Source organism: Colletotrichum phormii (genome assembly GCF_030913505.1).
Source record: "Colletotrichum phormii strain CBS 102054 chromosome Unknown BDP81scaffold_12, whole genome shotgun sequence".
NCBI lineage: Eukaryota > Fungi > Ascomycota > Sordariomycetes > Glomerellales > Glomerellaceae > Colletotrichum > Colletotrichum phormii.
The window spans coordinates 986955-1013192 of NW_026851454.1; the positions used below are offsets into that span (position 1 = coordinate 986955).

Consider the following 26238-nt stretch of genomic DNA (forward strand, 5'->3'; position numbering starts at 1 on the left):
CAACATGGCTCGCCCCACCTCCGTATCACCGCTATCTTCACTAGGCACATCCAATCGAAGGGATTTCTGGAGAATGTCCTGATATGCATCTCTTAGTGCGGGGGATGGAAACATAACCCCGTTTCGACAGATGACATGCCATGCGGCATGTGGAGACGACGAACTCGTGGATCTTAAAACCGGCACTTCTGCCGTTCTCCGAGAGGGTGGGATTTCGACGTGTTTTTCGGACAAAGGCAGTTGAGAAAGGCTGTTTTGACTTTGACTTCAGAAGACTTCCCAACCGAGCACTGGCAACAATGGCTTCGTCCGGCGATACTAAGATCGATGCGATGAACAAGCAACAGGCCGGAGACCTCCCTTCGGAAGGAATGGAGGAGAAGACTGGACAGATTGTTGATCTTGCGGATGGCTATACCCCTGAAGAGGAAAAGGAAGTTCTCCGCAAGATCGACCTGGCCATCCTGCCAATGGTGAGCAACCAAGTTCAGTAACTACAACTGTTGAACAATTCGACTAATCTGCTCTCAAGATGTGCTTTGTCTTCTTCTTGCAATACTTAGACAAGCAAAGTCTTAGTTACGCCAGTGTAGGCTGCCCGACTCCGGGCAATACCGGTCACAGTTTCGGTTCCAAATTGCTGACCGGCATAGGTGTTCGGCCTCATCACCGACCTGAATCTTACTAGCACGCAATACTCGTGGTGTTCCTCCATCTTCTACGTCGGTAAGTACATCTGCGATTATATCCGAGCTATCCAGCACCTAACTATTGCGGAACAGGCCAGCTGGTGTCGGAGTATCCCTTCATTTACTTGATGAGCAGATTCCACCTCACCAAGTTTGTTGGAGTCACCGTGTAAGTCTATCCCTTCCTGTGATTTTCTTTTCCCTGTTAGATACAGCTGCTTACATGTACCCTTCGCAGTGTCATCTGGGGCATCATCTGCATGTGCCTCGCAGCCCCCCATAACTACGCCGGCTTCGCTGCCGTTCGATTCTTATTAGGCTTCGCCGAAGGAGCCGTGTCTCCGGCCTTTATTACAATCACAAGTATCTGGTACCGAAGCAACGAGCACGCACTGCGAACAGCGTAAGCCTTCCCAATGCCGACATTCACATCATATTATTAACAACAGACAGGCTCTGGATTACCATGAACGGCCTCGCTCAGATCTGCGGTTCCCTCCTGATGTACGGCATCGCCAAGAACACCCACGCCATCGCCCCGTGGAGAGTTCTGTTCCTCGTCTGTGGCGCAATCACCTCTGCCGCCGGCGTCCTCTTTTACCTATTCATGCCCAATGGCCCCAAGGATGCGTGGTTCTTGAATGAGCGCCAGAAGCAAGTTTTGTCTATGCGCATGGCCAAGGATCGCGAAGGTGGCGACAAGACCTCCTTTTCTATGACGCAGCTCAAAGAGGCTGTCTTTGACATCAGGACTTGGTTCGTTTTCTGGTTCGGTGTCTTGGTGACCATGCAGTCTCCAGTCCTTACGGTTCGTCTCACACGAGTCTTGGCATAATGATATCAACTGACCATATCAACCTTAGTTCGCTTCACTCGTCATCAATAGCATTGGCTACGACAAGTACCAGACCATGCTCTACACTGCTCCATCCGGTACGTCTTTCTTTTAGATGAATTTCAAGGCTGTCGTGTCTAATACGTTTACAGGCGCGGTTCAAATTGCAATGTTGTGGATTGGTGTCTGCGGTTGCATGCTCTTCCCCAAGCAGCGAAGTCTGGTCGCTCTCGTTCTCATCCTGCCGCCTCTTATTGGAAACGTCCTCCTTATGAAACTGTCAACCAATGCCGGATGGGGTATGATTGCTGCATCCTGGATTGTAAGTCAACCACACTTAACGCGGCCTCTTACTAGCTTACTGACCTGGCACAGGCATCATGCATCACAGCTGTTTGGTCCATCCTTCTCTCACTCACGGCCTCAAACGTCAAGGGAAACACGAAACGCGCCATCATCAACGCAATGTTCTTCGTCGGGTACTGTGCAGGCTGCATTGGCGCACCTCAGCTCTGGACTAAGAAGCCGCGATACTTCAATGGTGTCGTCACAGCAATTGTCACATGGTGCTTGCTGTTTGTCGAAATCATCGTGTACAGATACCTTTGTGCAAAGGACAACAAAAAGAGAGACGCTGCCCAATCCGATGGTCAGGAAATTCAGAGCCAGAATGAGGTCATCCTGGATGCAGGCGGTGCCCCTGAGAGCGACTTGACGGACAAACAGGACAAGCTCTTCAGATACAGTATCTAAGTGCGCGATGTTGTGAGAGTAAGGCTGAGGTGCCTGGGCAGTAAGATCTTTGAGAATATGGCACCGGAATCATTACAGCCTCGTAGGGAAGCAGGTAGTTAATCTCTATTCAATGTTTAATTTACTTTCTGAAGGTCGCGACGCTCCATAAGCACCCACTTCAAGGACTTCCCTCTCGCCTAATTTTTCTTGGCATCTACTGTTAGTGTAATAAGTGGGCCACCACCAAAATCCTTAACAGCTGAAAACCCTTTACCTCTCCTCCAGCGCCCTCCCGCGATGGCCTCGTAGCCTCCGGCGGGCTCTGGACCGTTACCGGCCTCCTTGGCCGGCCCTGGTCGAGGCTCTAGACCCTCTTTAGAGCCGCCCCTATCCTCAAGGGCTAAACGCCGCCGCGAAACTGAGGCCCAGCCACTCCGGCCTAGCCTCGCGGGAAGCCAGCCCGACGCCCCAACAACAACCCCCTTAACGGCTAAGGGGCCCTCGACTATAACTGGGACAGCTACTGGAGCTGTCCTTACAGCTCTTAATAAAGAGGCTAAGCACTATGAAGCCCGAAAGGACGTCTTTATGGCTATTACTCAGTCTATGGACAACATGATCTCTTACTTTGAGGGGCCTAGGAAGCAGATTGCAAAAGAAGCTACAACCTATGTAATCCAAGCCTTGAAGAGGATTATGGGTAACGAGACTACGGCCCCGGCTCCGAGCCGGAAATGGACTGACGTAACAGCCTCGGCTTCAACTACAGCCGTGGCCATAGCCTCGACCCGTACCCGAATCCCCACCCGGCCCGATGTCCAGACACAGAGTCTGACGGAGACCCGGGCCCAGGCTCTATCCCAACCGAAGGAGGACCTCCGGGTCTTTACCCGTATCCCAGAAGAGGGCCTAGCGGCTACTAGGAAGCACGCCCCCTTCGCCCTACGCCGGACAGTCTGCCAGGCCCTTAGGCTCCAGCTGGTAGATATCCTATATATTTACCATATTGCAACTGTTTACTTACTAAGACCCCTGAATAAGCAGGTCCAGCAAGCCCTCCTTATAAACAAACAGAAACTAGTAGAGTATCTTAGAGCCTATAAGGTTAAGACCCCTACTAAGTAGTTTACCTACGTCGTCCCACGTTGCCCTACTAACGTCCGTCACCCACTTCCAGGCCCCCCCCCCCCACACTTCCGGGCCCCCCCAAAATGACTCACCGCCATTTTCATCCCCTAACAACAAACTTGAATATCTTCATCATTTCCTTATCAGTCCCTTTGAACTTTTATCTATATACTATTTTTTAGTTGATGAAGCAATATACAGAAGTTGACGTTAGCTAAGCCCTTGAGGCTATAGCTAACGGATAAAGCCTTAAGAAGGCATCCCTTGAATCGGGTATACTAAGGTCAATACTTCAACGCCGAATCCGAGGAGCTTAGTTAAGAGATACTGCCTTTTCCAACCAGCAGAGGCTCTCTCCTACCTAGGAAAGCAATCTAGCTGAATGGGTTCGAATTCAGGCTGCCCTGGGCCTGCCTCCAACCCATCAACAACTCAAGAATTTTGCTGAGCGTATCCTATAGATCTATGGAGACCCCTAGCCTCTTGGGAAGAACTGGGTTTAGTCTTTTATTAAGAGAAACCCATCTGTAAGGGTCTAGAGAAGCAGAGCAATCGATTCCTAGCGGATTAATGGAGCCTTAATTAATGTTATTAGGTAATGGTTTAAGCACCTCGCTATCCCTGAGATCATGGCTATTAAAGCCTCTAATCGATATAATATGGATGAAACTGGTATTCTAGAAGGTAGAGGATCAAACGGTCTTGTTCTTGGATCATCAGAAACTCGTTCTATCCGTAAGAAATAGCCTGGATTGCGTGCTTGGATATCTCTGATCGAGTGTATCTTTGTAACTGGTAAGGTACTGCCTCTACTTGTTATATATAAGGGCAAGTGTTGGAATAGGCCTACATTAGGCAGCAGGAGGTTGCTGCCGCGGTCCGTTCCAGCCACGGTGGTCCGTGTGGCTCAGCCACACGAGGGTGGTATACCCCAGACTTCCTGCCGCCGCTGGCACCTGGTTAGACTTCCACTGAAGAACAACAAGAACAAGCAATATCACCACTACAGTCGGTGATCGTTGCTACCCACGATACTCGAGTATTTTCCTTTTCCACCTGTGAATCCAACAGCAAGAATGTCTAGTAGCAGTGGTTCCCTCTAGATCTAAAGCTATACGAACCCTGGAGGTTCACAGCAATAGAAAACGGCTGGACTTTAGACTCTATAGCTGTCAAGTGGTTAATAGAGGTCTTCATCCCTTCAACCCAGCCAGCGGACCCCTCAGAGGTCAGATTATTGATCCTGGATGGTCATGGAAGCCATGAGATAACGTATTTCATGTATATTTGCTTCAAGAACAAGATACACTTGCTCTTCTTGCCAGCACATACGTCCCTCTAGATCAGGCCGTTTTTGGCCCCCTTAAGGCAGCATACAAGAAGGAGCTTGGATTACGTGCCGAGTGGGATGCTAGCACAGTTGTAGGCAAGAGAAACTTCATTATATGCTACAGCAAGGCACGCAAGGCAGCCCTGACAAGCAAAAACATCATCAGTGGCTGGAAATGGACTGGATTGTGGCCTGTTAGTATGGCTAGACCCCTCATGAGCCCCCTGCTGCTTGAGAACACGTCAACCCCTGCCAAACAGGCTGTTCAGGTCTGCAAAGGGCTTTCTGATGGCAAGGTAAGCGAAAAATGGGCGGTAGAAACATCAGTAGTCCCTTGGTTGACCCCCAAGAAGAGGGGTGAGCTCTAAGATCAGTTTAGCCTATTTAGTAAGCTGGATAACGATGAACATACGCAGCGCCTGCTTTGTCGGAAAGTTCAGAAGGGCTTTAATGAGAAGGATTACGAACTTGCAGTAGCCTAGCGAAAGATTGAGGTACTACAGGCAGAGGTTGATGCCGGTAGGGCTAGGAAGCGCAAGAAGGTCAAAATGAGCCCAAATTCGAAGTTTGCTGACATTGAAGCTATTCGGAGGGCTCAGATCGAGGCGGGCGAACTTGAAAATAGCACAGATGAATCCAGCGAGTCTGAAAAGCCTAGTGATAGCGAAAGTTGTATCGTCGTAGTATCATAATAGATACAAAAGTTAGTTAAAGCTGGTGGGTAGAAATGTAGGAATATGAAATTTTGGGGGCCCGGAAGTGGGTGACGGACGTTAAGATGTAGACTCTTAATAGCGACGCCCTTGACCCAGCTACTCTAGTAGAAGATAAGGTCCTTACCCAAACAGGACGTAAGCCTACCCGGGCCCAGCAGTCCCGGCTAGGTATAAACCCTATTATAAACGAAGTTTCCTGGGTCATCTCCTTCTCTGTGGAAGTACCACCCTTCAGACTGTTTAACCAAAGCAGTAGGTCTCAGCTTATCCAAAAGAAGAAGACCCTAATCAGACACGACCCTGGATGCCAGGGATATCATTCGAACCGATACTGTAACCGACAGCCGCTCTGTAGCAACTGTAGCAGGCCCTCGGGATCCCACGAGACTGGGCCCTGCATAGCTAGACCGAAGTGCGCCAACTGCTCCGGCCCCTTCCAAGCTAACCACAAGGACTGCCCAGCAAGGCCCCTAGTGGTTAATGGCTCCCCTACCCTCCCAGACCGGAAGGAACTCTCCCGGATCCGTAAGGCTGGTCAGAAGGCCTATGGGGCCCTCTATCAGAGCAGCCAGGCTGGCACCCAAGCCAGCAACACCCAGCAACCTAGCAACAGCCTAACGAGCCATCAGCCCGGCTCAAAGCGCCCACGCGCCCCTACCCCTACCCAGGACTCAATTGTTGTAGCGGACGTTAGTGATGCGGCTAGCTGTAGCAGCATGGATGAAGATGAGAATGGGGCTGAAGCAGAAGGGCTGCAAGCCCCTGACGACCCAGTCCTACCCTCCCTACCCAGCCAACCTACCCTAGCTACCTCAAGCATCAGGGCTCAGCGGGTGGCGCAGAAGCCTGATTACAACGTTATTAATGCCTACACCCACCTCGACCTCGACTCAGAGCAGTAGGCTCAGGCCAGCCTCCCCACGGGCACTACGAGTCGCCCAGTGTAACGTGGGGAAGAGAAGCCCAGCTCATACAGCTCTCCTAGAGCTCTGCTGGGCGGATCAGATCGATATAGTACTGATCCAGGAGCCCTGGATAGGCTATAGAGATAAGATGCAAATCAACACACACCCAGGCTATAACTCTTATATCCTAGTTGACTTCTGGAACAACAGAGATACAAGACCTAGGGTTATGACCTATATACGCAAGAGTCTAAGACTACAAATACAGCAACAAAGGCCTACCCAAACGAGAGATATCTTATGGGTTAAGGCTGGCAACTTCACTATTATCAACGTATATAGGCCGCCAGGTGAGCCGACAAACCACACGACTACTGCTCTCCTAGGATACTATCCGCCAGAAAGAGCCCTTATAGCAGGGGACTTTAACGCCCGCCACCCTACCTGGGAACCAGGCTCCCCTAGCCGGAATCGGGGGGACGATATTGCAGAGTGGGCTGAAGGCTACGATCTTTCGTTTATTGGGGAGGTTGGGGTCCCTACCCATACTCATAGGCATACCCTCGACCTAACATTCTCAAATATCCCCTTTGCTGAGGCTTATATTAGCCCACACCTGCACCCAGGGGCTGACCACCAAGCTATCACAACAACTATCCCTATAGGCAAGGCCCAGGAACAGAAACGCCAGACTGGCCACCTCTCAGTCCCAGAGTCAGCCCTACCCCGACTTATCGACCTAGTAAGAGCTGGATCCTCAGCCTTACCTACCCTAGGGGAAGTACCTAGTCCAGCAGAGCTGGACACTCTAGCTACCCAACTATTCAACCTCTTCTATACAGCTATTCAAGCTGTAGGTAAGAGACGGACAAATCAGGGTAGGGGAGCCCCCTGGTGGACAGAAGAGTGTGCAGAAGCCCACCGAGCTGCTATCGAGGCTAGGCGCCAGCAGGCCCAGGAACCTGGGCTAGTTATACCTCCCCCCATCCTAGAAGAGCAAAAGATCTTCTTAACAACTGTTAGAAGGGCAAAACGCGCTTACTGGACTACTAAGATCGAAGGGGCTAAGACAGACCAAGACCTATATAAGATAGTAGGCTGGCGGAAGGCTGGCTTAGCTGTTAAAGGCCCGCCTCTTATAGTGGAAGGTCAGACAATCGACAACAGCTACGATAAAGCCCAGGCCCTACGAAAGGCCTTACTAGAGAGATTTAACGCTACAGACGACTTACCTGGGGACCCTTTCGCTATCCCAGTAGTTGCACGGCGTCTAATGCCCTGGCAGGATGTGGTCAGCATGGAAGAAGTACGCCAGGCTACTCTAACAAAGACTACAACCCCTGGGATTGACGGGATTACTACAAAGTTACTACAACACACCTGGGAATCAGTAGCTAGGCCTATACAGCAGCTCTTCCAGGCCTGTATTCAAGTAGGCCACTTCCCAGACCGTTCCGCAAAGCAGAAGTTGTCATGACCCAGAAGCCAGGGAAAACAGACTTCTCGAAGACTGGGTCTTGGCGACCGATATCCCTTTTATCCTGCTTGGGTAAAGGCCTAGAGCGGCTAATAGCAAAAAGGATGGCCTACCTTACTATCCTAGAAGGGGTTGCTAGCCCGCAGCAGGTTGGAGCACTACCAGGGAGGGCTGCAGTCGACCTAACAGCCTGTCTGACCCACGAGATCGAGAGGGCTCTAGACTCAGGGCTCACTGCAACTCTTGTAACAATGGACGTTAAAGGGGCTTTTGACTCTGTCCTAAGAAACCGACTTGTTATCAGGCTACGACAGCAGGGTTGGCCTAGTCATCTGATTAGGCTGATCTTCACCTTTACCTCTAGCCGAGCAGCCCGGGTCAGGCTAGAGGATACAACTACAGAGGATTTCCCTCTATCCTGTGGGCTACCACAAGGCTCCCCACTATCCCCTATTCTCTTTTTACTATATTTAGCGGATATCCTAGCCGACGATCAAGAGCTACGGTTTGGCTATGCGGATGATATAGGCTTAGTAGCTACTAGCCCGTCGCTAGAAGGAAATGCTATAGCCCTAGGCCAAAAGATCACTCATATCCTTAACTGGGGCACTGATAACAAGGTTGCTTTTGACCCAGCTAAGTGTGAGGCAGTCCACTTCAGCAGGAAATATAACCAGACAAAAGACCTACCAGATATACAGGCGACGGGCCTAACTATCAAGGCCTCAACTAAGCCTGTACGATGGCTAGGAGTCTGGTTCGACAAGAGACTCACCTTCCGTCACCATGTCGAAACTAAGGTGGCAGCGGCAAAGAAGGTAGCCCAGTTCCTACGGCACCTAACAAATACCAAAGGGGGACTCCCAGCAGCCGCAGTACGACAAGCGGTTATTGCCTGTGTCCTTCCAACAGCCTTGTATGGAGTTGAGACCTGGTATGCGGGCCTAACCAAACCAGCCCTAAACAGCGGCACCAATACTAGCAGTAGCACTGCTTTACAGATACCTACAGTTGGTACAGGACAGAAGGGCCTGGCCCGTAGACTTAGCAAAGTTATTACAGCAGCAGCAAGGGCTATCCTGCCTGTCTGGAGAACCACACCGACCAGTAGCCTCATCCGAGACGCTGGCCTTCCCACAGCAGAGGTAGCCCTCGAAGCAGCGCGACTACGCTTCGCTATACGCCTGCAGAAGGTTGACCAACAGCATCCCTTGGTCCCAAGGCTGCTGCAGTCAGGGCGGCAACAGACCAGGCTTCAAAGAACAGCTGGCCTTTTACCTAAGTGTCCAAGGCCAGCGCTCCTACAGCCGCAATACCTCCCAGGGTCCTATGACCCTATAGTTACACAGACGAAGGATGTAGCAGCTAGGATCTTCCAGGCCTGGCTCAAGACTGTGCCAGGTCAGCATACAGTCGTATACTCAGACGGCTCCAAAGCTCCTGACGGGGCTACAGGGTTCGGCTTTGTTATCTACCGCAACAATAAACGTATAGCCCAGGGCTGCGGCCGTCTCGGCTTAGCAGAAGTGTTTGATGGTGAGGCGGAGGGGGCGAGGGCTGGGCTCCGACGGGCCCTTCAGACCTCCCAAGGCCAGCCTATACACATCTGCATCGACAATACCAGCGTTATTCAGGGGATTCGCGGTAAGGTCCCAGACTCCTCACAAGCGGCCTTCCTTGAGATCCAGGAGGTAGCTAGGATACACGATATACAAACCCATTGGTCTCCTGGGCACCAAGGTATTAAAGGAAACGAAGAAGCAGACAGCCTAGCTAAGGAGGGAACAACTCTACCAGTCCTTAGGGGCCAACTAGCTACTCTATCAGGTATCAAGTGGCTTGCTAAAGAGCGGCCAAGACGCCAATATAGACGATGGTGGAAACAAGAAGCAACTCCCCGCTATACCCAACTAGGGCTCAAGGCCACCCTTGCTTGCCCTCCTGAACTTGGCCTCCCTAGGGCTGCCCTTCATCACCTCCTCGCGGCACGGTCAGGCCACGGGGACTTTAAACAATATCACCAACGCTTTAACCACACAGAAGCACTACTCACCTGCTCCTGTGGATGGGTTAAGGAGGCAGACCATCTAGTCTACTGCCGAAAGACCCTACTGAGGAGGCAACAGTGGCCCACCCTCTACCCCTACAGGCGCCAGGAGCCCGTAGGACCTATAGGGTCCCTCGATCGCTACTTCAAGGGGCTAATTACTGACTCTAAAGGCTTCCAGGCCTTCCTCTGCGTAATAGACTTCTTCCAGAAGATCTGCCCGCGGTACTAAGAGATAGGTCATAACCTATCCTCTAAACGACAAACTACCTCTATTAAGAAACCAGATGGTTATAACGGAACTAGGGCACCAGTGGGAACTAGGGATGGATAGAATACATAGTAGCTCACGAGTAAGACTTAGTTAGAGGACGTTAGGATACGGCATGTATTATATAGTATATAGCTAGAGCCTGCGACCCTCCACGCCATATACCCTCCGGGAGGTCTGCCGCAAGGGCGGCTGCGCCCTTGCCGCCATGGCGTTAAATATAAAACAAACAAACAAACTAAGCACCCACTTGCGGCAGGCACCTTCAGTCAGACATCTCAATAACATGACCTTGAGGCAATAAGATTTACGAGGAAATTACAAATTATAATACATGAGTCCTGAATTGGTCACCCGATTCCGTTTAGCTCGAATTCCTCTGTTGCAGGACGTGTGACTGGTGTAGTATGTGAAAGTCTAGATGTCCTTCCGCGCATGTCTGCTATATTCTCGACGCAATTTTGGACCGACCTATGCCCGACATCAGCAATGTTGCAAAACGTTGAGCAAAAACATGGTTACTCACCTTGTACAATATGATAGGAATGGGAATGAATAGAATCGACAAGAACCCCAGAAGGGAACTCGCCCAGGGAACCCCTAATTTGGTGAACATGGCGTTCGCGAACAATGGGAACCCCGCACCAAAGGCACTTCTAAAGAGATCGTTTCCGGCAAGCACTGAAGCTGCAACATTCGGATATGCATCAGGTAAGTAGTTGAGAACTGAGTTGAACAGCAAGAAAGACCCGATGCTAAACCAAGCGGAGCCGATGATTGGCATGATCCAATGAACATCCGGTCTCGATGACCAACCAAACCAGAAGAGACAGATTGGGATGGCGAAACCGCCGATGAATGCAGGAGGTAGACGTTTCTCGGGCTGAATGTCCCCGTTTTGGTCGAATTGTGGTTCGAGATACTTGTGCAAGTACCAGAAGAACGGCGGAATGACGATCAAGGCACCGACCAGGATGCCCATGAATGCGACTCCCTGAAGCCCAAGACTGAATCCGTAGATGCCGGTGAATACGATAGGGAATGACTCGAACCAGATATACAGCAACCCATATATAAGTGCGATGTAGAGATTGAGCAGGAACACCATGGGCTCCGTGAAGTTCAAAGTAAACGGCCGAACCAAAGAGATCATCATGACATCCCTCGGGGTCATCTCCTCTGCCATCAGCTCAGACTCGCTCATGAGCTTCTGATTTCCCGTGAGCTTCCGAAGCCGCTTTGCTCGTCGGTATAGAATGTTGTTGGCACTCGTTTCGGGGAGGCAGAAGAAGAGAAGAACGAACGCGAACCCGCTCAGCCACATCAGCTCCCAGATAGGCCAGGTCCAACCCTTTGCCATGACTGCGAACCCTCCGATCGCCGGAGCTAAAGTTGGAGAGCAGACTGCTGCCACGCCCCAAATTCCGATGGCGTAGGCTCTTTTCTTGGGTGACCAGATATCTGCAAGGGTCGCGCCTCCTGTTGCGAGGACAGGCGATCCGACGAATCCCGTGATGAATCGGAAGGCTAGCAGCATGCCAAAGTTGACTGCCAATGCAGTGGGAATTTGGAGTAATACGAAGAGAAAGAGGGTGCTGATGTATATTGGGTTGCGACCGATCTGAGGGATCTCGGACATGGGGCTCCAAATCATCTTCGATGTTCGTCAGCATGTGTTGATATGGTGATCGGGCAGTAGGATTTCATACCGGACCCAAGCCATAACCTGCAACGAAAAGCGTGAGGCCAAGGAGAGCAGCGACCTGGCTGACGCCGAACACCTGCATCACGTCCAATACACCAGCACTGTAGATGGCCGAGCCAATATAGACGCCAATTGTAAGCAGACAAATCTGGAAAGTCACAAAGACCTTCTTCTTCAAAGACCAGTTTTGAGGATTCTAGTCCAAGTCAGCCTATCTGTAGTTCCGCTCGCAATGCTTCGGATGTAGGTGCTCACCTCCGGGTCGTTGGGTAAGAAAGCAACGAGATGGATATTCTTGCCCTTCTCGGGGTCGATCCTTGTGCCACTCAAATCGTTAAACTCCTCGTCGCCAGGCACTCTTGTTCGCGCAGAGTCGACGCTGGTCCCTCTTCTCCAAACATCGTCGTCTTTGTTCTCAGTCTCATCAAACTCCTTCTCGGGTGGTTGTACCTGGCCGTAGCGTGCGACGTTGGCAGTCTTATCCGCGTCGACGTAATCGCGCCATAATTCGGGGTTTCTTTCGTCGTAGTATTGGAACTGTCTGAGTTTACCTCTCGTCACAAAACGGACAACGTGTCCGAATGCTGTATCTCGCAGTAGCTCCATAATCAGTGAACTTGGTTTTTCGTGACACGGTGTTGGGATTCGATGCCTTGCCATCCTTTTGAATCTTGGCTTTCTCCCAATATGCCAGTCGTCATTCATAGTCAGCGGTGTACTGCGGGCAAGTAGGTCGCCTGAATTGTCCGTTATGGAGGTGTAGTGCACCGTGCTGGCAAGGAAGATTCAGCTCATGTTGAGACGAAGTGGCGCCGATTGTCCGTGCCATCAGCAAAGGTGGACTTGAAATGATGAAAGGGTCCGAATTCTATGACGGAAAGACGTTTCGTGGATTGCCTTATTCCCTGGGGCTTTTTCAGACGGATCTGGTGTGACGTTGCTGCATCTAGACTTGCCTGGCGTGCCTGGCAAAAAAGTGCGAGAGAGATCGATGACATCAAGTAATAATTATAGACGCAGTCGATCGGTCAAGACTCCCGAGCATTCCGTTTATTTTGATGTCACCTATTCTCTCGATTTCGCATCGCAGACACTGCCGTCCAAAGTCAGCATCCTGCCCACCACTGATTTTGCCAGAATTATACAGTCAACGCCTTCCCGCAGGACGTCTGATCGAGTATGCCGGTCTTTTATCGTTATCCCTCGCGCCGATATGCCCTAGCAGGCTCATGGTACCGTTATCAATTTGCAATTACCACCATCTTTTGGTCAACAGAGCGCTTCCGTGATCAAGTTGACAATCTTGTGGTTGCTGTTCAAGCTGGGCACTGGCTTCCTCAGCAATAGAGACTTTGAAGATGACTTGAAGGGCTATGTGTGTCTAGCGACAACACAGGTGCGCGCGGCTTCGTATGCCATGGCGGAAAAGCACCTGAAGGGCTCTCTCTCGGAAGCTTCTAAGGAGAGGTCAGCAAGAAACCAAAAAATTGTGAAGCATATTATTCTCAGATCGATCAGTATTTTATGTTTGGGACTCACTTGGTAAAGATCGTTGCCGTGGTTAGAGCAAGACTAAAGAGTGGCAGCAATGCGCGGATGACGGCGGCTGGGATGAGGTGGAAGTTCGTGTAGAACCGAACAGCGCGGATGACGACGCAAAGACGCGACGCGTGAGCTCACGGCCAACAAATTGTGGAAGTTGTTTGTTCACCAAACGCTGCCGCAACATCGGCTTTATTGCGTTTATTAGACCGCGTACATTTTGTCCATCCGCTTACTCTGCTGCCTGGACTCGCAACGCAGCCTCCACGTGTTGCGTCTGGAAAATAAACTGTCAAAGGTACGCCGCCTAGGCTGTCAATTGTAATAAAAGGAGCCAAGAGGGTGCAAGATGAACGATGGAGCCAATGTATTTCTCATTAAGATACGGCTGCGCCCCCAACCTTCGCTGCTGGGGCCTATTCGGGAAGACAAGGTGCAACGGCTTGGAGAGAGTAGAGAGTCATGAGGATGATCCTCTTCCTGCTTCTACTGCCCGAACCGCGACAAAGGCTTATTAAGCATGGCAAGATATCATGGTGTTTTTTACTTGCTTCAGGCACGCACTTCCTGATCTGAATCACATTTAATCAGGTCTTTCACTAGGCGAAATTGGTCTCATTCGTTTTATGCCTTCATCCCTTGTATTCGTTATTGCTTCTAGCTCATGGGACTTTCAGCCCAGGTATTACAGATAACCACAGCAACATTGTCCTCTTCCTCTTCTGTCCCGTATATTCATTCCTGTAGCCCCTTAGAGGTTGTACTGGTGGCCGAAGGAAGGTAGTAGAGAGAATCTAGGGTGCGTCGATAGTACGGATGCGAGCGCGGGTCTGTTGGAGATTGAGGCGCGGGAACAGGGTGGGATAGTGTTTCTCCCGGATATGACGGCGAATCTCGTCACAGCGGCTCTGTCTATACTGGCAGTAGGGGCACACAAGGGTGCTGCCATAGTGTTTCTCGCTCTGTGGCTTCTTTAGGCGAGGGGCCTTGGCTTTGGCAGGAAGGAGTCGAGCCGGACGGAGCTTGGCCGTCTTGCCTGCAGGCTTTTGAGTAGCTTTAGGCATCTGGATTTAAAAATGTTAGTTGGAATTCACTCAGGCTGAGATACGATCACAGGATGAAAGCAAACCTTTGTTGTTTGGTGGTTTGATATGGTGTAGGAATGGATGGCTTTGCAAAGAAGGATTGTCTGATGTAGTGTTTTGTTCCTGTTTTCACTTCCTTCTTTGGGCTGAATAGGAAAGGCAAGAACAATAATGAAGAAGCCATGGAAAGCAGGTGGTGTGGAGCTTCAGATTGAAAGTGAGTATTCTGCTCTCACAATGGAATACATAAGCCTCACTTGACCGCCCAACCTGCGTACTCAAAGGATCTGGTCTGGTTTTTCTTCTCTCTAATGTTGTACTTCACCTCTTTCTTTGGATTGTCAGCTCGATTTTCCTATCGCGGGAAAGTTGGATCGCTGCTCAGGACTTTATCACCTCCATTGTGACCTCAATGACCCAGAGAAATTCAGACTCTGCCTTTGCCTCAGGCTTTCCCCCCTCATATATCAACAGTCGTCTTTCCTTTTCCATCTCCCTTACGGGATCGCCAAAGCCTAACCTTCCAAAATTCGCCTCCTGAGTACATTGATCCGAGCCTCGTCTTCGGTCCCATACCCTGACTTCACCCCCAAAGCATAAGATCTGATTGTAAGTTCTAATGCCTTTGTAACCTGCCTTTCTCCCTATCCACGTCCACTGATTCCTCGTAGGATATAAGAGAACGAGAGAAGAGACAAGAGTCCGAGACGCCATAATGTCGGATTTCAATACGGCGAAACCCCCGCCTCACTTCAAGAAGGAGGGAGTCTTTCACCGTTTGATTGTCGATGAAAAAGCCTTTCTCATTCTTGGAAGAGAGGTTACCCCATCTGCTTCCTCGTCCGCCGCCTACATGGCTCGCCAGTGGCAAGACATCAAAAATCTCGGTCTTAATACTGTCTTGCTCGCCGTTACATGGGAGGTCTTTGAGCCGAAAGAAGGCCGGTTCGACAGAGACTTGGTCGCAAACCTGATTGCTCAAGCTCGTGGGGTAGGTATTCGAGTCATCATCTCGTGGTTTGGCTCTTTGAAGGGTGGTATTGGAAATGGTAAGTTTTTTCGCATTCCCCTATCATTTCATTTCGATTCAATCGTTTCTCTTCCCACAGCGTTGGTACTCACATCATTTCTGCCTCTTTACTCTTGCTCTACTAACTAATTCATGATAGATGTGTCAAGCTACACGCCCCAGTGGATTAAGATGGACCCTGTGCGCTTTCCCAAAATGAGGGTCTACGAGTGTCGAGAGGCTGACGAGGTCGACGTTGATGACGAGGGTGACGAGAATAATGAGATTCCCAAGTACAACATCGACGCATGGTTGACAGTGCCCACGCCCACTGTCTCGCTCTTTGGACCACAGCTCGTCATAGCAGAGAAAACGGCCTTCGCAGAGTTCGTACAGCAAGTCAAAGCCGCCGACCCTGACTACGACACCATCCTCATGTTGCAAATTGGCAGCGAAATTGGCTACTTAGATTGGTCCAGAGACGTCTGTGACGCAGCCTTGGCTACGTTTGATAAGGGCGTTCCAGCTGACTACTTGGACTTCCTCGTCCAGTCTGGCTCAGTGCTTTGTTCTGCTGAGAGTCACGCCTGGGAGGAATTCGCCAGTACTTCCCTAGGCACGGACGAGCTTTTCACCACATATCATGTCGCCAGCCACATCAACGCCCTGGCCAAAATTGCCAAAGAGGCTTACCCTGTCCCGATCATTGTCAATGCTGCTCTCGAACAAGCTGAAGGAAGGAAGCACGGCGGCCCTCTTCCTGAGACCTTGCACCTCTGGAAGCTCTTTGCGCCATGTATCGATCTTTATGCACCACGATTGCTTGATAACAATTACAACGAGACTTGTGAGACCTGGGGCTCGGGTAGCGACCAACCTCTCCTTGTCCAGGCCCATGGTCAATGGGACACTGCGAGTTGCCAGCTTTGGTCTGCATTTGGTTCTCACTACGCCATTGGAATCGTTTTTTCCAAGATTCAAGACATGAGCAAGAGGCATGAATCTATCATTGAGCACTCCACCCTACTCCGCCAAGCCGCCCCCTTCCTTCTGGATGCCCAGGACCAAGGTCACCCGCATATTGGGTTCACCAATGCTCATGATACGCGTCCGTGGTTGTTGGATCCAGGCCCGCTCCATCTTATATCTGGAGAGTTCGAGATCACCCTGAAGAATAGCTTTTGTTTGGCTGCATGGGGCATCATGTACGGTCTTGCCATCAGTCAGGGCAACGGCAAGCTTTTGCTCTTCGGTCGCAACTTCGAGGTTAAGGCCATGTCTCGGAGTGATGACGTGGCTTCTACCCGCATTCTCAGCTTGCATGAGGTGGAGGTCGATGAGCAAGGTCGGTTGCAAGTTCAACGTACGTTCAACGCCGATGAGACCAACGGCTCCAGAATTGCCAGAATGAGTCCCGAGGCCCCAATGATTGCGGAGCTTCAGTTCTATTGTATCAAGAAGTGATATTCAAGGTGTTCCAGTATGGGGTGGGATGGAGGATGATGGAACCGTTGCTGGTACCTCCTTGAATCTTGGGGCGGTGATGCATTTCTTAGACTAATGGAGGCGTCGAATGCCTCAGATGAGCTATTTTCTTCCGATGCCTGTTCAACAACAAAGCAGAATGACTCAAATTCACCATGTTGGTTCACAAGATCAAAAAGGCAGTATCCCGGTCGATTTTCAAATCCCAATTGGTGAGATGTGCGGTCTTCCTGTATGTGCCGCATCTGCGCTGCAGAACATCCAGATATTTGCTGCAAGTAAGCGCCGCCAAGCTACTTGGCTGCCGACATACGATAGTTCTACAAAACCCCGCGTCCTACGATGGCACTACTTGAAGACGACTCTTACCTCTTCTCGCTCGTTTTTGGAATTGACGATAACATCATAGCATCCACGGACATTATTATGCCCGAACCAGTTCGGACCGAAGAGGCACAGGCCATTCAGCCAACCGCTGATGCCCCGTCGGCATCAGCCCCCATCGAGGTTGATAGTGCAGGCAGCGTAAGTGAATATTCTTCTTCTGAACCTCTATAACAATGTCCTGTGACTGATGTCTTTTCCTCGCATAGAACGATACCTCGACTATGGATGATCGCATGTGAGTCCGGCTCCCAGATTGGGACCATTAGCTTCAAGTACAGGCCAGGGCTGATGGGGCCTCATAACAGGTCTTCATACACTGCTTCTCTGTCATCATCAGTAGTGGACTATCCGACAGAATACGGCCGGACATATCACGCGTTTCGAGCTGGTTGTAAGTAGCGTTGCACAAAGCAAACTCAAGTCATCATTAGAGTGAGAGACATATCTAACAACACGCATAGCTTACAACTTTCCCAATGATGAAGTAGGTTTTTACTCTAGGATTTCGTCCTTGAGGTCAACTTGCTGATGACAATCTTTCTGTCTAGAGAGAATCGGACAGGCTTGACTTGACACATACTGTGATGGTCAAGACCATCGGCAATAAGCTCTTCCTGGCACCCATTGACGAAGCTAAGACGCATCGTATACTGGATATAGGCACCGGAACCGGTATCTGTATGAAAACACATGACCATAATCTTCATACACAGAACTGAAGACGTTGATTTAGGGGCAATTGAGATGGGGGACTTCTTTCCCAACGCCGAGGTTCTCCTTTCAACTACTAGCGGTGTCAGTCCCCACGCTAACAATACCGTAGATAACCGGGATTGACTTGAGTCCTATTCAACCGTCCTGGGTACCTCCAAATGTCAAGTTCGAGGTCGACGACGTTGAAAGCCCTTGGGTAGGGAACAAGAAGTACAACTTCATTTTCAGTCGCTACATGGCTGGCTCCATCGCGGACTGGCAACTATACATGACCCGAATCTTTGAGTAAGAGACCCTGGACTTACCTGCGCTCGGATTATGAATAGTAACAATGAACCTATTCAGGAATCTGACTCCTGGCGGATGGGCGGAATTCCAAGACTGGAGCTTGATGCTCGACTCGGACGATGGGTCCCTGAACGGGACTCAGACACACCGATGGGCCACGCTGTTCATGGAAGCCTGCGCGAATCTCGGCCGAGACGGGGCGCCGGGACCGAAGCTGAACACATGGTTAAAAGACCACCGCCTCCAAAACGTCGAGCATCGGCACTACAAGATCCCCATTGGGCCTTGGGCAAAAGATCCTTCACTCAAGGACATTGGCATGTGCAATCTTATTCAGATGCTGGAGGGGCTCGACGCATTCACCTTGAAGCTATTCTGCACCGCGCTGGATTGGACTAGGGAGGAGGCGCTCGTGTTGCTCTCACAGGTCCGCCAGGAAATGAAGGCTTGCAAGTCTCATATTTATTTGCATTTGTGAGTCTGGTCGATGCCCCTTTCTGCTCTTCCGCCCTGAGCAGGCATAGGCAAATGCTAACAAGTATCGTAGCCACGTTGTTTACGGGCAAAAGTCCGAGTCGGAGGGTTGACTTGGAGACTCTTTGGGGTGTCACCCATCCGTTGTAGTCTGACAATTTCTGATCACTTAGTCATTGATCAACAAATAAAACGCTGTTCAGTTGCCAGAGACTTTCTTTCGAAAGCTAAGAACCGAGGCCTGCAAGACGAAGCGAAGTGGTTGCCAAAGCCAAGCCGCAGTAATTAGTGCGGACCGTCGGACGTCATCCTACACCACCTGAGTGACGAGATTATTGGCTGGGAAATCGGTTAAGATCTCTATGTTTTCCCAAAAGAGTCGGTCTTTCCCGTCAATCCTGGAGATCGGGAAAACGAGATGGCTAAATTGGGTTGGTTCCTCCTCTTGGCATCTCTCACCCCGCAAAGTGACAGCGTCGTATTTGACGATTTGAGGATACGGACGTCAATCCGCCGAGAAGTTCCTGCAGTTGGCTGACATCCCCCTCCCGCGCCAATGATTCCGGAGCAATAGAGAGATCAAGAGAGATGCTTTGGAGGGAATCCCGGTATTAATAGCTTAAAAGTTCCCGTGGTGATCGATCAGATTCCAGGAGTCTGAACCAACGTCCCAATTCCCTTGGCTGCCTCCGTCAGCGCCTCTTCCACGATGGTGTCAACCCGTCTCCTCCTGCTCTCAGCAGCCCTTCTCCTCTTCTCTTCCGCAGCAACCACCAAGAAATGCCGCGACGAAACCTTTCAAAACCCAGTCCTCTACGAAGACTACCCAGACAACGACGTCTCCGTCGGCCCAGACGGCGCCTTCTACTTCTCCGCCTCAAACTTCCACTACAGCCCCGGCGCCCCGATCCTCCGCTCCCTCGACCTCGTCAACTGGGAACCCGTCGGGCACTCCATCCCCCGTCTCAACTTCGGCGACGCCTACGACCTCCCGCCCGGTGGTCCCCGCGCCTACCGTGGTGGCACCTGGGCCTCGACGCTGCGGTACCGCGAGAGTAATGGGCTCTGGTACTGGATTGGGTGTACCAATTTCTGGATCACCTGGGTCTTTACCGCCTCGTCCGTCGAGGGACCGTGGTATAACCGCGCCAACTTTGGGGGTGGGAATTGCATGTACGACAACGGGTTGCTGATTGACGACGATGATACGATGTATGTCGTCTACGGCAACGGCCAGGTCAGCGTTTCGCAGCTCGCTGCCGATGGGCTTAGTGTCGTGAAGACGCAGCAGGTTCTCCAAGCATCTGATGTCAACACGGAGACGGTGGAGGGTAACAGGATGTACAAGATTAACGGGACGTATTACATCCTCAACGACCAGCCTGGATCCACGACCTACATCTGGAAGTCGAGCAGTCCGTGGGGTCCTTACGAAGCCAAGATCCTCGGACAGAACATTGCGCCCCCGCTTGAGGGGGGAAACTCGCCTCATCAGGGAAGTCTTATCAAGACTGCGCAGGGGGACTGGTACTTCATGTCCTTCACCTGGGCGTACCCCGCTGGTCGTATGCCAGTGTTGGCACCTATTATCTGGGGCGCGGATGGCTTCCCTGAGATCGCCAAAGGCAGCAACGGTGGATGGGGTTCTTCATACCCCTTGCCACTGCCATCGCAACCTTTGTATAACTGGACGCGAACATATACTTTTGAGAGCGAACTCGGTCCAACTTGGGAATGGAATCACAATCCCGATATCGCGAGCTTCGAGGTCAACAACGGCGTTACCCTCCGCACCGCAAGCGTCACTGAAGACATATACTCTGCAAGAAACACCCTCGCTCACCGCATCCACGGAGAGTTCCCCAAGGGAACAGTCGAAATCGACTTTAGCAACATGGCGGACGGCGATAGGTTCGGGCTCGCGGCTTTCCGAGACCAGACCGCTTACATCGGCATCCACCGCAACGGTAGCGAGTACACCCTCCAGGCGATCCAAGGTATCATCATCGACGAGTGGTCTGGTGATCCGGTCGACCCAGGCAGGGAAGTAGCGTCAGCACCTGTGCCGAGCGGTGCTACCAAGGTGTGGTTCCGTGCTGAACTGGATGCGCGGCCGACGGGTACTAGGGACGCCGACTTTTTCTACAGTTTTGATGGCATCGACTATACCAAGCTCGGTGATACCTACGAGTTGTACTCTGGATGGGCGTTCTTCATTGCGTACCGCTTTGGTATTTTCAATTTTGCCACAACGCAGTTGGGAGGGTCGGTCAAGGTGAACTCGTTCACTGCGGCTTGAGACAATATTCCATGAGTACTTTTATGGATGTCAACTTAATCTGGTCAAGTATTCATACAAGTACATAGGTCGTTGCAGAAAAATATTTCTTGGGTACTTGGGCCTTAACTGAATACTGCCATCGATAGAGACATATCCGTCTAGATTCCAAGTGATGTATCTCGGCAAGACCGCTAACGAAGATTGGAACCTTTCAGTATGGTAACTTCAGAGTAGAACCAAGCACACTACGACGACCAAGAAAAGAAGCCTCTTCTATTTGTCCGCCATATCAACAGCCCATCCAGACGTAGCATCCGACGCACCAACGACCATCGCACCGAACCCCGGAACCTTCGGCAACCTCGCCGACTCAGGTGTGCGCAACGTCCTGCCATCCAGAGAAAAACGGAGACATAATGATCAGCTCAATGACGTCCCGAAACGGAAATATTCTAGAAAAACCTGAACACAAGACGTCATCGCATCCCCATCCCCCCCCTGTTCCGCCGACTCCCACGGCCCTGATTCGCCAGACGATGAACAACCTTCAAGATCGCCACACTGGATCGACCCGTTGAAGAATGTTCAGGTCATGTTGCCGGCATTGTGTACCCAGCATGGCTGTCCAGGGACAAGCCCTGAGACCCTGGATCTACACATCTCAGAATACAACAAGCAAAAAAACAAGGCTATAGACCAAGAGATGGCCGTTTTACGTGTGAGTGGACTTTCATGCCGTAAGAATGAACAAGCTCTTCACCATCCCACTCCCCTCCCTCGAGTCGACGGTCCGCGTACGTATGCGTGACCGCGTCGCCGAGTGTCCCGAGCTCCTCACAGCAGAATCAGGCTGAGCCACGTCCACGAACAACGAAAAAAATCAAACACGGCAAATCCACCGGACAAGTTCCGCTGACCGCGTTCCCCACCCCGTTTTGAAGGAGCGGTCGGCGTTTAATGGATAACCATAGGCGGGGCCGGGTTGTCCAAAGGGACGTTCGTTCGTTGAGTTCCAACATCACCGCCGTTGGTGCTGCTCCCTTACCTAAGGACTTGTATTGTATCTGAGGGACCGCGGGAGTCCACACCGCAGGCACTGTTTCACCAACTCTGCCTTAACCCAATGCCGATACCCTCCAGATCAAAATTTCCCGGAGCTCCTCCCACCCTCATCTTTATTATATCCAAATTTGGCATAATAAAGGGAGGATAATCTCTCCCATCCCCATCCATCCAAAGCGCTTGCCCAATATCCCGGTGCCTCCAAACTGCCCCCCCATGGGGGCGGGTGCGCAAGGCGTGCGCCGTGGACGGAATGGAGGTTCTTGGCAATTGACAAGTTCAACGTTTCTCTAACGGGGACCCAGAAAAACGACTCCATTGAAAAGAGAAAAATACTGCAGTGAAAATCTCCTCCCGAAAAGGGGGGAAAGAAGAGGGTACGTGGATTCTAAGGGTAGTCCTTGTCCGCTCTGTACAGTCCAGTACAGTGTCGATTGTTTTCCTGGAGATGGAGTTTACAAAGGCTTTGATGATCAGACGAAAGCTGAAGAATTGACTTTGTGAGCGGAATTACCTCGGTGATGTGGTGTTTCAGCAATTCTACGCTTGGACGGCAAGGCTCGGCCAGGTTTGGAATCTTGGACTAGCAACTGCGAATGGCCTCAAAAGTTGGGATCGACATTCAAGCAACAAACCTTTTTGAAGCTGAATGGACGGCAACGATTTTGCAGAATAATTCACAAGAGTGATCTGGGGATAAAACATTGTAACTTGAAAAATTGAATTTAAGCACTTGGGGTATCATTCCTATGTACATGACCGTCTTCGACTCTTCTCTTTTTTTTGTTGGTATCCTTGCCTAATGCGCCATAATCCGTAGGCGCCTCTTAGCAAAATGTTGCCAATGAGTTCCTTCCAGTTCACTGTTTCCAAGTGTGACAGAAGACCCATGTGGATGCACACCGTTGCCAAGTATGTGTTGTCGATACTTTTTTGTTTTTTCGACTCGAGGGAGCTGAACAGCTCAAAAACATTTCGGCCTTTGATTATCGCAGTCGCAACCTCCCTCAAGCTCAGTTGTATGGAGAGCTTAGAAGGCGGGCTCCTCGTTGGTAGGGGGGCCAGCGTAGTTCTTCTTGCCCCAAGCAAAGTACCAACCACCAGAGATGAGGCAGGCGGCGACGAAGACGGCAGGAGCGTAGTTGATGGTTGTGGGGGTGACGGGAACGAAGGTGGGCATGCAGAACAAGGGCATGGCAAGAGCAGACCAGGCTGTTGAGGAGTTAGTCTTGTACTCAATAATGAGATGTATTTTGTAAAGTACACTTACCGAGAGAGATGACGTTGGCGGCAACACCAAACTTGCCGAGGTTGAAGGGGCTGCCGACCAGGTGGGTGCGGCCGTTGAAGAGACTGATGCCAATGGGGATGGCGTACGAGGCAGTCAAGCAAATGACACCGACGCCGGAGAAGGCGTTGAAGGCAGCGCTGGAACCAAAGTAAATGACACCGAGGATGATCTGAACAACCATGCTGAGCATCATGGCGTTCAGGGGGACGTCCAACTTGGGGTTAACCTCCTTCCACCAGCGGGAACCAGGGATGGCACCGTCACGGGCGAAAGCCCAGGTGCAACGAGAGGCGGCGGTGGTGCAACCAATACCGCAAATGACGGCCAGAACCATGAGGGGGAAGAGAAGTCCAAAGGCGCCGCCGGACGATCCCATGGCGTCCTTGACGATGGCGGGGACGGGCTGACCGGAAGCCAAGTTGATCAAGTAGGTGATGTCGGGAAGCACGAAAACGAGGGGGATGAGGAACAGAAGACCGGCCAGGGTGTTGAGGCAGACGGTCAAGACGAGAGCCTTGGGGACCTGGGTGGCAGGCTTCTTGACCTCCTCGCACATGGAGATAACCATGCCAGTGGAGGAAGTGGCGTATCCGGCGTGAAGAAGACCGACGCAGAAAGACCATCCATCGGGCCATCCAGAGTTGGCCTCGAAGTGGGTGAAGACGTATTTGGCATCGTGACGGCCGTTCTTGGCAACAACGAGGACGGCGATGATGAGGGCGAAGACACCGGCGAATGTCCAGAAAATGGCGGCGGACTAAGTCACGAGAAGTTTAGTACACTTTCATTTCACAATCATATACAACACGGAGCACACGGGAACAGAATCATTCTTACATCAATGATGGGGAGCCACTTGTTGCCAAGCGAGGACACAAGGTTGCAAATAAAGGTCAAGCCCAGGAAGATGAGGAACACCTGGTACGGCTCGCCGGCAAGGACGCCGACACCAGGTTCCGACTCAAAAACGTTGACGCATGCGACGATGAACAGGGCAGTTCCAAAGTTCACGGCCAGAGTGATGGTGATGTTTCCCACGACGTACAACCAGCCGCAAATCCAGCTGGCCACGCGGCGGTATTTGGGAGAGGACAGCATGAAAGCTTGGTAGTAGACACCTATTGAGAGAGAAGTCGTCAGCATTAAGTCCGGATTTGGCGAATTTCGGAGCCGGCCGGCCGTCGCAACGGCGAACATGACGGGAAAGAAATGAGTTGGTAAGTACCTCCGGCAGTAGGGTAGACACTGGTGATTTCACCGAGCGAGGCAGCGACACAGATAATGATCAAAGACACGGCGAGCCATCCCCAGATAATGTTCACCGGGCCACCGCCAGCCAAGGGGTAGATCATGGTAGTGGCAAGACCGTAGGGGATAGCAGCGAGGACGAAGGACATGAAGGCGACCTGCAGCGTTGAGCGATTACGCTCGAGCTCAGGCTTGTAGCCCAGAGACTCGAGCATGTTGTCGGCACCGCCATCGTCGGAACGGGAGGGTCGGGTGGTGTAGCCATCTTTGATATCGCCCTTGGCGAAGCCGACATCGTGCTCGCGAGCACCGGGGTCTTGCGAGAGCACATGCGCCATGATGAGTGCCCTTGATGTTTGTTTGACTATACTATCTGTCGAGTAGCAAGCCAAAAGGGGGGCGCTCAGAGGCGATGAGAGAGGGAGGACCGGAAAAGAGAAAGATTAAAAAGGTGAGACGACTCTTCCAATTGACATGAGGGACAGTGAAGGCCTTATGTGTTTTGGAAAGCCAAGAGGAAGGGAAGTTTATTTTGGGGGAGTATCGGCCGTGTGTAACTGGAACTGAAGTATTCCAGAGCCGAGCAGATGGGAAGACGAAGAGTTTAAAAGGAAGGAGGAAAAGAAAAAGAGGCAAAAATCGGCAAGGGTCGAAAAAAATAGACAAACGAGACAAATCAGACAGACAGGCTGCCAGAGACAGATTGACTGACAGCCGGCAGGGAAGGTCTCGATTGAGTTGAGGCAGTCCTCAGTCCTCCTCTTCCTCCTCACACCTCTCCTCCTCAATGTAGGTACAATCTCCAGTCAGTGCCGTCCTGTACTGGGCTATCAGTCGGTTCCTCTCACTCCCTCCTTGGTGTCGCGTTCGCCGGGATGGAAGAATGACGTCCATCTCATTGGATGTGGACGTGGGCTGCGGGACCAAACCCCCAAAGAGTTGTAGTGTACCTTCGACACCCCCCATGCCCATGTCCATTTCCTTTGCCCCCCCCCCCCCCCCCCCCCCCCCCCTCTCTCTCTCAGCCCCTTGTCCGTCCGTATGTAGTCGCATGTCTCGTCCTATCAGTGCCAGTCCCTGTACCTATCTGTCCATACTCCGTACAGGATACAGGCGCCGTGTGCACTGCTGGGCGTGGGCGGGCTCGCACAATGTCGATGAAGGGTTCCTTAGCGTAGGTTCCCTCAACTTGCGTCTGTTTATCTCTCGCGGCCTCTTGGTCTGACTCGGGGTCCCCGGTGGATTCGACCGGTGCCACAGCAATCTTGTTGCCCACACACTCTGACCTCTCCAAGACTTGCCGAGCAGTCAGCGCGGGTAGCATGGGCGCTCTCTCGCTTACGGACGACGTCCTGCGGCACAGTGAAGGGCAACGCAACGCCTGTGTGCAAGGCAAGGCCGAGAAAAGAGCTGAGGTGCCTGGCATGTGGCCAGCGGTAGCCGTATCGAAACATTCGAGCAAACCCATCGCTCGCAACAGCCGTTTCTGGTGTGGTGCCAAGACCCAGGCCGAAAGAATTGAGCCTGTAAGAGC

The 26238-nt window shown here is 51.5% G+C and overlaps 6 protein-coding genes across 6 annotated transcripts; 4 read left to right on the forward strand and 2 right to left on the reverse strand.

Moving 5' to 3' along the window:
- Nucleotides 1-332: 332 nt before the first annotated feature.
- Nucleotides 333-2277, forward strand: BDP81DRAFT_322075 (major facilitator superfamily transporter; the record flags this gene model as incomplete). The annotated part of the gene is made up of 9 exons (XM_060584671.1): nt 333-473; nt 533-589; nt 654-726; nt 783-858; nt 928-1092; nt 1143-1497; nt 1553-1622; nt 1677-1846; nt 1900-2277. 9 exons carry the CDS (start codon nt 333-335, stop codon nt 2275-2277), a joined length of 1485 nt encoding a protein of 494 aa, XP_060444343.1.
- Nucleotides 2278-10471: 8194 nt separating this feature from the next.
- Nucleotides 10472-12463, reverse strand: BDP81DRAFT_376491 (multidrug resistance protein). The gene is made up of 4 exons (XM_060586743.1): nt 12094-12463; nt 11843-12034; nt 10660-11787; nt 10472-10604 (listed from the first exon to the last, which is right to left on the reverse strand). Exons 1-4 carry the CDS (start codon nt 12442-12444, stop codon nt 10551-10553), a joined length of 1725 nt encoding a protein of 574 aa, XP_060444344.1. The 5' UTR covers nt 12445-12463; the 3' UTR covers nt 10472-10550.
- Nucleotides 12464-15180: 2717 nt separating this feature from the next.
- On the forward strand, nt 15181-16938 carry BDP81DRAFT_376496 (glycoside hydrolase superfamily; the record flags this gene model as incomplete). The annotated part of the gene is made up of 3 exons (XM_060586744.1): nt 15181-15502; nt 15635-15696; nt 15769-16938. 3 exons carry the CDS (start codon nt 15181-15183, stop codon nt 16936-16938), a joined length of 1554 nt encoding a protein of 517 aa, XP_060444345.1.
- Nucleotides 16939-17322: 384 nt separating this feature from the next.
- Nucleotides 17323-19061, forward strand: BDP81DRAFT_430212 (TAM domain methyltransferase). The gene is made up of 9 exons (XM_060590585.1): nt 17323-17484; nt 17553-17581; nt 17652-17737; nt 17808-17830; nt 17895-18024; nt 18080-18117; nt 18170-18345; nt 18406-18822; nt 18896-19061. The coding sequence occupies exons 1-9, from the start codon at nt 17386-17388 to the stop codon at nt 18933-18935; spliced, it is 1038 nt and encodes a 345-aa protein (XP_060444346.1). The 5' UTR covers nt 17323-17385; the 3' UTR covers nt 18936-19061.
- Nucleotides 19062-19531: 470 nt separating this feature from the next.
- BDP81DRAFT_461932 (glycosyl hydrolase family 43 protein) lies at nt 19532-21121 on the forward strand (the record flags this gene model as incomplete). Its single annotated transcript, XM_060593840.1, has 1 exon — nt 19532-21121. One exon carries the CDS (start codon nt 19532-19534, stop codon nt 21119-21121), a length of 1590 nt encoding a protein of 529 aa, XP_060444347.1.
- Nucleotides 21122-23195: 2074 nt separating this feature from the next.
- Nucleotides 23196-25042, reverse strand: BDP81DRAFT_461933 (amino acid permease; the record flags this gene model as incomplete). Its single annotated transcript, XM_060593841.1, has 4 exons — nt 23196-23377; nt 23436-24213; nt 24294-24574; nt 24682-25042. 4 exons carry the CDS (start codon nt 25040-25042, stop codon nt 23196-23198), a joined length of 1602 nt encoding a protein of 533 aa, XP_060444348.1.
- Nucleotides 25043-26238: the final 1196 nt, after the last annotated feature.